The sequence below is a fragment of the Barbatula barbatula genome (genome assembly GCF_947034865.1).
Source record: "Barbatula barbatula genome assembly, chromosome: 12".
NCBI lineage: Eukaryota > Metazoa > Chordata > Actinopteri > Cypriniformes > Nemacheilidae > Barbatula > Barbatula barbatula.
This window is the reverse complement of record NC_136775.1, coordinates 7,915,362-7,926,240: the sequence shown is the minus strand read 5'-3', so window position 1 is coordinate 7,926,240 and position 10,879 is coordinate 7,915,362. Positions and strand designations below refer to the sequence as shown.

Below are 10,879 nucleotides of genomic sequence, written 5' to 3'. Positions count from 1 at the left end.
GATATTTTCTATTGTCTATTTGCCCCCTAATTATTCATTCGTTTCTAGTAACTCTAGATTGTCTTTGTATCTCAGTATCGTGTTATATTATTGTGTATATGAGTCCACAATGAAAAAAATTGTGACGTTGTTTCATGTCCTTATTATTAGCCTGCAATGTTATGGTGTAGTTCAAATACCCATTTGTTTCTGTAGATGTCGTAAATGCTCCTACTACAAAGCTTGAGTATGCGCGACCTGCATATTTTGCGCTAGGGGGCCGTCTCTCTCGCAACAGGAGATGCGCCACTGAAGAATTAAGGTAGCTAAAACGTAAGCTATGCATATGGTGATTTGTTTAAACAATATACGTATTCTTTACTACGCGACATTCTTTACACTCTATTTAATTGTGTGTCTACTGTTGTTTGGATATGATGTAATTTAATAAGAACATTTAGCAATAAAGCTGATTCAAAATGTAATGGCCTGCATCAGTTCATATATTAATCACATTTCCTATTCACCCGTAAATCTTTTCAGTTAAATATTCTTCACTAAGGTACTTTATGGAAAATTACAAGAGACTACAACTAACAATAGAACGTAATATGAAATATTTTCTAGAATGTCTACCTTTTAGTGTTGCTAATACTTAACTTACAGACAAAAACTGCACACACAGGAAATATTGGGGAGGGGAGGGTTTTTATTTTTAGACAACCAAATTAAATTTCTCTTCATTTTAAACCAATTCTTTCTATATGGGCATTCAGTATCCATTTCATTGACATTAACAGTTGGGATAAATTCAAAGCCAATTTATAAGGGCATAATCAATTTAGGAAAAGGACTTTTACACATTCCATTAAAATAATTTACTTTTAAAAGGTTAAAATGTAATCTGCAACTGCTGCAGCAATATTGGCATAAAACATTGGTCTGTGGAGGAAAGACCAGTGTTTTAGTGCAAATGTATGCTGCTGCTTAACTTAACATGGACAAAATAAATGCTTCGGTAAAGTGAAATATAAACACCCTTTCATTTGCATAAGGTGAAAACAAACTTAAACTTTTAGTATAAAAGTCCTTTTCAATTTCAAAAGGTCAGATCTTTTATATATTTTTTTTATTTTGCACATAGAGCTCACTTCCCATTTAGTGCATAATACAAAAAATGTGCAAGATCACTGGCATCATTCGCACAGTGCAGGGGTATTGACGCACTATAGGCATTTTTTTATATTTTTTCTTAACAAAATATTCTTCTGCATTTGAAAACAAGCCACGTCCTTAGCATGACTTATACATTCAGTGTTATTACTAAAAATACTTTATCAGCAGGTTTCAAAGATCCCTGCACAAATGTACAATATGCTACAACATTTTATACATTTCATTATTTACATGGCTCTATTACACAAATACACACTCATCAGCTTTGTTTCGTCATCTTTAAGATAGCTATTAAGATCATGTTCTGCCAGAGAGGTAGATAACCACACAAATAACTTTGAAGGGGGTGCTTAATCACATATCCACAGTCGAAAGACCAACATTGTCTGAAACTTTAGAACAAACAAACAGCAGTGCAAAAATAATAAAGGTGAAAAAGGGGAGTGTGTGTGTAAATTACTGCCGGGCGCCTTCCTTTAAACACTGTAAACTTCCACACTGCACTTACGCCCTATGTCTCAAGTCCCCCGCATCATTATACACACATTCCATAACAATGTTATGTATCAAAACACATCGCAGAGCAAATAGGGCCATTAAACAAAACCATCCTGTGGTCTTGCAGCAACAACCCCCCTCCACAAAATTGCTCCACGATCGTTCCAAAAAAACAGCAAAGTAAAAAGAAAGAAATTGAATTCCAGAAGTGATTTGTCAAAGAATCAAAACCTTAGATATATACCTAATGTCTTACCCAAAACAATTTATGGCACTTGTAACCAGATTTGGTCAGCAAGGGGATTCAAACAAAGTTACTGATTACAAAGCTTTGGTAAACATTAAAAATCACACTTAGTTTTCTAAGCTATAACAAGGGGTGCATAAAAAGTTCAATTTCTGAAACAGTTGATGAACCATAGTGCATTTCAACACCTATAGTGCAATGCGCACAGCGCCATAAAAAAGTACAGGTGTTGAAAGCACAAGGTCCATTGTGCCACCTCATTAGGCTTGAGGTTAGTCATATGACCTATGTTCACTTAAGCTTGTTCCCCTTCATAGTATGTCCACTAAAGTCTCCATGCAGAACGAAGTCAAGTGGCTTTTACTTCCAAATAGAAAAACAAAAAAAGACACCTGGGAATGCGGTTTGCACTAGAACGCTAAAAATGCAGCTGTGCTTAGCACCAAGAGGTTTCTGCCACTCCCTACATGAATAAAACTCAAGTCAAGAGTGTGCAATCATCCTCAGCAAGCAAAAACTGAAGACAAAGAAAGCAAAACAATTTCTAAATCTATTCTAGGCTGGGTTGAGAAGAAAAACACACCGACTGACACAAACAGCCATCAAAAAAGAACAAAACAAAACAGGAGCATAACAGAGCAATGAGCATGTGAGGAGGAAATCCAGTTCATCATTTGTCATGGCATAAAACTCTGCTTTGAACTCACAACCACCCCTTAATGCCACAATGATGTAATAACTAGACAAAAGGATCTCTTCAGAAAATAAAACAAAGGTGAGTAGCATTAGCAGAAACATCGGCCTGCCAAATGTTCACCACCTTAAGACAAATCTAAAAATAGCTGTAAAATTTATTACACCATTGGAGCATTCTAGGGGATGGCAAGAGACCAAAACAGAGCTTTCTTCATAGATTGGCTTGAAGAGCAGCAGTCGGAGACCTTCTTAGGCCTGAACCTTCAGAAGGCTCTTCAACTGGAAGGTCATAATATCACGGTGATCGCCCATTGGAAGAGACACCCAATGGCTCGGGGGCTTGGGCAGCACACTTGGTGATGGGGGCTCACTAAACTTGGCTCCAGCATAGTTCTGACCACACTGAGCTGACAACAGTTTGTTCAGATGGGACATGGTACCCTCCCAATTCTGATCATACTGTGTGGCAAAATGAACAGAGGCATTCTTCTTGTCCACAGACACGGCCTGCCACACCTCAGGAGGCCAAGAATAGTTGATGCCCTTCTCGCTCCTGCGGTGATGGGGCATACCTAAGGCTCCTGCAGATGCAGAATGCACCACTCCATTCTGGTCTCGACCTCTCTGCTTCACCCTGCCAATCTGATGGCTCTTCTTGGGTGCTGGGCGATCTGGAATGTTGTATCTCTCACCACCTCCCATACTGCTTTGATTGGATGTCACCTACTCAAAAAGAAAAAAACATGAATCTGAAAGAAATAACAGCAAGGCATTTGCAGACAGAATGGTAAAGCGTGCGAAAAAGTTTAAAGCATGCCTTTGATATTTAACAGAAGCGAAGTTATTTAGCACAGCAACAACAAAGGGCTACGTGCAGAACGAGCGGCCATGACGGCTGTTTCTGCCCATCCCCCAGTCTCTCTCTCCGCTTACCTAGCTGTTGTAAAAAAGTTGAGTGCGTGGGTTTCTTTACTTCTTAATTTCTCTTCGCCAATCGGGCTCCAGGTCCTCGAAGTAGTTGATCCACTTCTCGCTGCACATCTATGTCCAGCAGGATCTGGGGTTATCATGTGCCAATGAGCGTTGTTTTTTCGTGTAACCGAGTTGAACATGAACTCAGCTCGGCGCACGGTGCTCTAGAAGTCGTATATCTATTTAAAACAAAAAATATTTTTGATTAGAGCGCACATTGTCTTTAGCACAATTTAACCTTGATATTAACAATCTGATAACCAACGTTGAATAAAAAATGAATTTTTGTTAAACACGTATTAACTTAAAAACGCATGCGTGTTATACGAAACGTTTAAAAAGCGGTTATTGCGCAAGTAAAACAACGTAACGCCGATTAACGTCGTCTTTTTAAATATACATTTTCTAATAAAATAAAATTGATTCGATATTTAAAAAAAATGTACGTATACGATTACAATACTGAACAGCAACGCAACTGCCATTTAAATGTAAAAAATAAGTGAATCATGTCATGTTTCTGGCCTCCAACCAAAACAAAGAATCTTGAACGCAACATGGCGTCAGAATCGTCGACGACTCCCTATGTTTTAAGACAGTAAAAACAACTTACCGACTTCCTCAGGCTGTGGTGGAACAAGCCCTTTGCCGTCTCTAGGTTTAGTCCCTGAGCTTCAGCTTTTAGAAAAGAGAATATTTCCCTAATTATGTGCCTTTGCGAAATCCGTGGCTACAGCGGAATGGTATTCACCTCCTTCACCAGTTTGTCTCCGTCTACCAACAAAATGGATCCTGAACAAAGCAGAAGTAGTTCTGCTGTGTGAAGTCCTGACCAATCAGGGACCGGCACTGCCAACGTTTGACCAATAGGAGCCGTGAACACGCCTGTTGCCACCCTTTCTGCGTCACAGATGGTTATACGTGTATGGGAAATTTTTTTGGTTCAACAAAAAAATGTTTTTCCGCTTTACTGTAATATAATGTCACATGATGTCTTCCGTTTGGGTTTCGCTCCAAATACGATCACTAAAATGTACCTACTAGGCATAATCTCTTGTAATGTCATCGCTTTGTAGCAACAGGCACAAAACACTTGAAAGGGCGTACTGCGTCATTAGAAAGCTCCCATTAGACATCTGTTGATCAATAAACGATGTTCATTTTCAAGGCTTTTCATATCTGATTAACGAATGACAGAAAAAATCTGCTTTCCTGATGAACCAACGTATAGTCTTCAGATGTCCAAAACGGCTATATAAAGGAGCTTTCATAGATCTACAAGTAAAATAAACAAGACACGTAATATGTTATGAATATAATGATATGAGGCAAAAAAGAACAGAATCAAGATTAATAAATCTAAATATATTGTTAGGGGACATATAAATGAATAGGTTTGTGAAGCGGCCGTCGTTAGCACAACAGTTGAAAAGGTGTGACTGGGATGATGGAAATACCTTCCTCTACGAAACTACCTTTTAAAATGTATCACACACCACCTGCTAGCGTGCGACAAGTAGATCAAACCTGTGAAGTGTCTAGTCTGTGAATGACAATGGGAGGAAGCTGTGTTTTACTTTTATTACAGAATATGCAGACAAAGGTGTTATTTTGGGGTGTAGTATATTCACAAATCAATGAAGAGCCACATATGGCCCATTTGGTATTTTTGCATGTCCACCTAGATGGTGGTGCTGTAAATTGAACAGCTGTTGTAAGAAGATAAACATTTATGATTGGCCACATTTAAACCTTGACTTTTTACTTCTAATTTTGTTAGGCCATTATTTTACCAAAACGGTTTTGGTAATATTTTTCTAGATAATATTACACCCAATAGTTTTGAAAGTCTTAACTTGTAATTTTTGTTACAGTGGGCTTGATTTATTTATACAGTATATTTTCCATTACAGGTCCTTTTCGATTTTAAATGTGTTTTATTTATTGTTTTGCTTTGTTCCACTCAGCTGTGACGTCATTCTCATTGTCCCTCAAGTAAGCCTGTTGCATAACAGAGCGCTAGTCTGCCTGTTTACTCAAAATCCCTATTTGGTGACGGAAGTGCACACCCTCTGCATGCATTGGTTAAGGAGTTTCCGGGGGGCTTGTCCTAACTTTGGAAAGTAGGTCGGCTTTGGTCTATCATGTGACTTGAGTAGAGGTCAAATTACTAAATTTGACTATGTTGGAGGTGGACCATCAAGATGTAAACACACTGCCAGAAATACAAAACACAAAGCAATACTCTGATAATGTACAAATTATGTTATCTCCTAACCCTCACCCAAATCTTTCTGCATTTTACAACATTCAACATTCTTTAGCATGATTTATATTTATGTTTTTTGTTTTCATAGAGACAAATAGCTAGAAACACCAAGGTCAGAGGTTATTTTTTCAGGGAACAAACTAAATGCTATGATATATCTTCAATACATTGTTGGTTGCTTTGCACAAGGACAATTTGAAGAATGCATGGGTGTTATATTGTTATGCTGCTTATTGGCATTACATAAACATAATATTCATGATCTCACTTATTTTCAGATTTTTCTGATTCTACAAGAGAAGAAATAAATTGAAGATCTCCACTGTAGCTAGGTGCCACATATTGTTTAGAAATAGCACTACAACAACCAAAAGGGTTTCATTTGGGTTTTGCTTAGATCAGATGTAACACGTTATATATTTGATTTGGCGTTACCAAATCCAGTTGCTATGTAACTTAAATATTCAAATGTAAAAACCAATTATTTATGTATAAATATAAGCAATTATTATTAAAGCTTAAACACTCTGCCACTTGCTTTAAACTTGTGTAATCCATCACAAAATTGTATTCTACAATTTTTCTGGCAGTATTCTTTCAGAATAAGCAATCATAGAGCTAAAGGGACAAAAAATTGATCAGTTCCAGTGAGAGGTACAATATTTTCTTCCATATTCTTGTTTTGCTAGAATAAACAAAATAGGCCAGGCAGTAGATGGAAAGCTGTGGTGAAGAGGGAGATTTTGCAGCATTTACTATTCAACTGTTATTTTATGGTAACATCAAAGTTCCTCTTTGTGAGGTATTGGTTGAAACAGAAACTAGGTTTGATTCGTTTAATCTGTGACTTTTCGTTGGTCTATTAAAGTGCCTTAATGAGTTGAATTACATGCATCTCTCCTGATATATAAATACATTACAGTTAATGTGATAATACATGTCTGGAAGAAAACGATACTGGAATTGGATTTATTGTGGTTTGTTGGTTCTCTTTCTCTCTCTCTCTCTTTCTGTTTTTCATTGGGGGTGTGGTATATGCTGTTGTAAGAGGCAACTGCAGAAAAGATCTGATTTGCGAAAGACAGTGAAATAATATCTGGTTTCCTGTGAAAATACTCCATTATACCAACGGCAAAACAGAAAGGTAAGCGATCCCATTATTTGATCCAGTCTATGCCAAAACTTCCTGTGCACTGAGATGTCTCCAATGGCTTTTTTCTTTCTTTTAAGGAATTTCATATATGTGTAATTCATTTACATGATTGTGAATACAAGTCACACACTTACGTTTTTAAGAACTAAAAAAACATTTAACTTGAGAGAGTGTGAAACAGCTTCAAGAAATCATGTAATTCACTAATATTAATAAGAAATGCTCATATTATTAAAAAATTTTGATAAGCATATTTACTAGACTATGTGAAACAAATGTTTCCAACATTTTCTCTAAAATGAAATGTTTTAACTTTGCTCTTGTGCCATAAATTAATTGATCAAATGTAAATGCGACATAGTCGTAACAAATGTCCATGCATCCTGTTTACCCTGTTTGGTAATTTGGCCAATTGAGGGCAATAAAGTACCAATCTTCAATATAGAACATACTGATTTGTGTTCAAAATTAAATAAATAAAAAACAAAGATCTAAAAATTATGTTTTTATCATTTATACTAATATTTTGTTTAAATCATTTATAAATTGACTATAAGAGCTAGGTTGTTTCCTCCTCATCCAGTTAAACATAATCTCCCGTGCAGTCTGAATAATGTTCAGCTGTATTTATAGAATGCATTAGCCTAATAAAAATATTGCTTGGAGACATGTTTCACTTATATGAATTGTGTGTGTTTTATTCATCCCCATTATGTCAAATTCAGAACTTGGATTTCTAAAACTTTGTTTTGTTTGTATTTTTACAGTTTCAGTTCCAATGTGTAAAACTTAACCTATTAATGTTAATGAGCTCTGTTGCTATCATCTACAAACAGTGTGCCAAGAGTAGCCAAAGCAAGCTACACTGAAAAAACAAATCTGTTGGATCAACATGATATGATTCATATATGCACATATGATGCACATTGGTTGTACATAATAAAGTTATGTTTACTCAGCATAATTTCATTATGTTCAAGTTGCCAAATTAATGTTTGTTAAACACACCTTTTTTATATGGGAACATTTCATATTTTCATTCCAAATTCTAAAGATAAGTGTTTAATGTGACATAATATTTTCTTTTATCTCTAACAAGATATAAAGTCAACCAAATTTAACAGAAATAAAAAAATGTAACCGCCCACTACCTAAGCAAAGTTTTTAGACAATGGTAACCACAAAACTTAAAAATATAACAAACTCCTCTAAATCTCAAAGATAAATGAATATTAAACCTTAACAAGTGTTTCTCTTTACTGAAAAACAAATAATACAACACTTAATTAAGAAAATTACTCTCAAAACCCAGTTTTACGCAGAGCATGCTGGGAAATATAAATCCTCTGCCTAACAAATTATATGTTCACACAACACAAATTTATGTAGTGCCAACATGAATGGATTAAATTACATGACTGAACATGAAAAAATCATGTTGTGACAAAATTGTTCAAAAATTTTACTTATTTAAATTAATAAAATTGGACAAGCAGCAAAACTCATTTTTGTTTCACTGTACAAGTAATCAAATGGGGAAAAACGGAACAATAGGATTTTATGGAATTCAAATATTAGGAATTTTACTGTATATTTTTCAGCACATTTGATTCAATATGGAGGTCCAAACAGAACAACCTCAAGAAGCAACCACTGTACTTTTTTTAAACGAAAGTACACTTAACCTTTCAGAAGCAGGTATAGTTTCTCATCATCTCTGTGAACACACGCTGTTTTGCCATTTCTAATAAAAACATTCTTGTATTATGAATAGTAATAATGTCATGCAAAACTAGATTATTTTAGAATAATAATAATCCCAACAGTGCTAATCTTAAACTGTTACAGGTGATAACTTCTGCAACAGTTTTAAATGCTACATGGTCCTGACCCAACTAGAGAAGAAAGCTATTGGTGCGATTTGCTTCCTAGCCGGACCTGTGACGTTCCTGGAAAATGTTCTGGTCCTGGGGGTCATAGCCAGCTCTGTCACTCTGCGACGTCGCCCATCATACCTCTTCATCAGCAGCTTGGCGGTGGCCGACACCTTTGCCAGCTGTTTCTTCACCACCAGTTTTTTAGATTTTCATCTTTATAGTCGTGATGATGCCCCTAATGTGTATCTTTTCAAGCTGTGCGGTGTCACAATGGCTTTCACAGGCTCGGTGGGAAGTCTGTTGCTGACAGCGCTAGATCGCTATCTCTGCATCTACCAGGCCTCCAATTACAAGGTGCTACTCACACGCACCAGAGCCATTATGGCTATTTTGTTGTTATGGTGTGTGACAGTTCTCATTTCCTTTCTGCCTCTGATGGGTTGGAGGTGCACAACCCTGTTGGATCCTCCTTGCTCTCGTCTTTTCCCTTATGTGGATCATCACTACCTGGCCTGCTGGACGGGCCTGCAACTTGTGGTGCTCTTTCTCATCATGGTGGCTTACGTCCTCATACTGTGGAAAGCACATCAGCATGAAGCATCAATGGGTGGATCACAGCTAGACAGACAATCTCTCAGAGGACAAGCTAGAATGCGCATGGACATCCAGCTTGCACAGACTTTTAGTCTGATCCTCCTAATCCTTGCAGTGTGTTGGCTGCCAGTCCTTTCCTTAATGATGGTGGATGTCTCTGTGACCCTTACGAACAAACAACAGCGGATGTTTGCTTTCTGTAGCACACTCTGCCTAGTGAACTCATGTGTAAACCCGATCCTGTACGCGCTGCGATGCCGAGACCTGCGGGGAGAACTATTAGCATTGCTGGGATGCTGCAATGCATGGAGGGAACGTACATTGGAAAGCGATCGTCAAGGTGAAGAAAATGATCATGGGGCTGCTAGTCAGGCCCTCGAACAAAGAAACCAAGAAACTATTTCTGAGAGTGTAGATAGGCAGGAAAACAGCATTCAGATATAATACATGTGATGGTTTGAGTATTTTGTTATAAAATGTGGTAACTTGGTCGACCACACTGTTTATCTTAAACATATAAAAATATGGTATGCAATATCAAACACAATTAAAACTACTGTCATTTATATCATTACTTTATAAACTTTCCTTATTTCTGATATAAATGCCTTGAATTTTACTCATGATTCATTTTGTGTATGTTCATAAGAATTGTTTAGATTCTGTGATCAGTTTTAGAATCTTATTCTCATTTCAATGTAAAAGTTGTAAACAAAACATGACATTTTATTTTTTAAACATACAATAGATCTGTGTATTTTATGAGATGAACTTAGATAACCCTGTTCTATGGTGTAAAATGACCAACTAAACACGCTCAATACAGCTGACTCATCAGCTACTTTGTGACCCAAGCGTATTAAAAAGAACTCTGCCAAAACATAAGTAGTTTACACTGTGAAATAAAATACCAACAGCATTAATGATGACCACTACCATTAAGACTACCTTCTTAATATATTCTACTTTTAGCATTGTGCAGGCCTACTAAATTTATTTTGTTACGATATACATTATAGTTTTTCATGGCTTGAATGTCTTACTATATTAAGAAGAATAGTATATACAGTACAATGTTTGCCAAAACGTGCAAAAACTATTTAGATGATGTAATTTTTCCCAATAAACTAAGTTTAAGATTAAGTTTATAGTCATTATTATTGACATGTCATGCTTTACAGCTTTAAGTTAAACTAAGCAATTGTCTGGATTTCAGCCATTAATTGAATAAAACAGAATTGTTTGAGGGGGTCGCATTTTATAATTTTTATTAGTTTAATTAATCAGCTAGGCCTAAATATTATATAATTTTCACTGGATTGAAAAAATGAATAGTGTGAAGTTATGAGCAAATTTAAAACATCATGATTCATGTGTACAGGCTAAATCATAATATAGGTTTGAATAAATTAAAGAAT

At 36.3% G+C, this 10,879-nt stretch overlaps 2 protein-coding genes across 4 annotated transcripts; one reads left to right on the top strand and one right to left on the bottom strand.

Moving 5' to 3' along the window:
* Positions 1-447: 447 nt before the first annotated feature.
* On the bottom strand, positions 448-4,390 carry pnrc2 (proline-rich nuclear receptor coactivator 2). Of its 2 annotated transcripts, XR_013787381.1 has the most exons (3): positions 4,182-4,390; positions 3,530-3,747; positions 448-3,319 (listed from the first exon to the last, which is right to left on the bottom strand). XR_013787381.1 is itself a non-coding variant. In XM_079469430.1 (2 exons), exon 2 carries the CDS (start codon positions 3,296-3,298, stop codon positions 2,846-2,848), a length of 453 nt encoding a protein of 150 aa, XP_079325556.1. In that variant the 5' UTR covers positions 3,299-3,319; positions 3,530-3,669; the 3' UTR covers positions 665-2,845. The 2 variants fall into 2 exon arrangements, 1 of the variants encoding a protein (XP_079325556.1); XM_079469430.1 differs by lacking the exon at positions 4,182-4,390 and having other exon boundaries at positions 665-3,319; positions 3,530-3,669.
* A 2,475-nt stretch (positions 4,391-6,865) lies between these two features.
* Positions 6,866-10,602, top strand: cnr2 (cannabinoid receptor 2). 2 transcript variants are annotated; one of them, XM_079469751.1, is made up of 3 exons: positions 6,866-6,981; positions 8,592-8,688; positions 8,839-10,602. In XM_079469751.1, exons 2-3 carry the CDS (start codon positions 8,607-8,609, stop codon positions 9,903-9,905), a joined length of 1,149 nt encoding a protein of 382 aa, XP_079325877.1. In that variant the 5' UTR covers positions 6,866-6,981; positions 8,592-8,606; the 3' UTR covers positions 9,906-10,602. The 2 variants fall into 2 exon arrangements, with proteins under 2 accessions (XP_079325877.1, XP_079325878.1); XM_079469752.1 differs by lacking the exon at positions 8,592-8,688 and having other exon boundaries at positions 6,896-6,981; positions 8,839-10,596.
* The last annotated feature ends 277 nt before the right edge of the window (positions 10,603-10,879 follow it).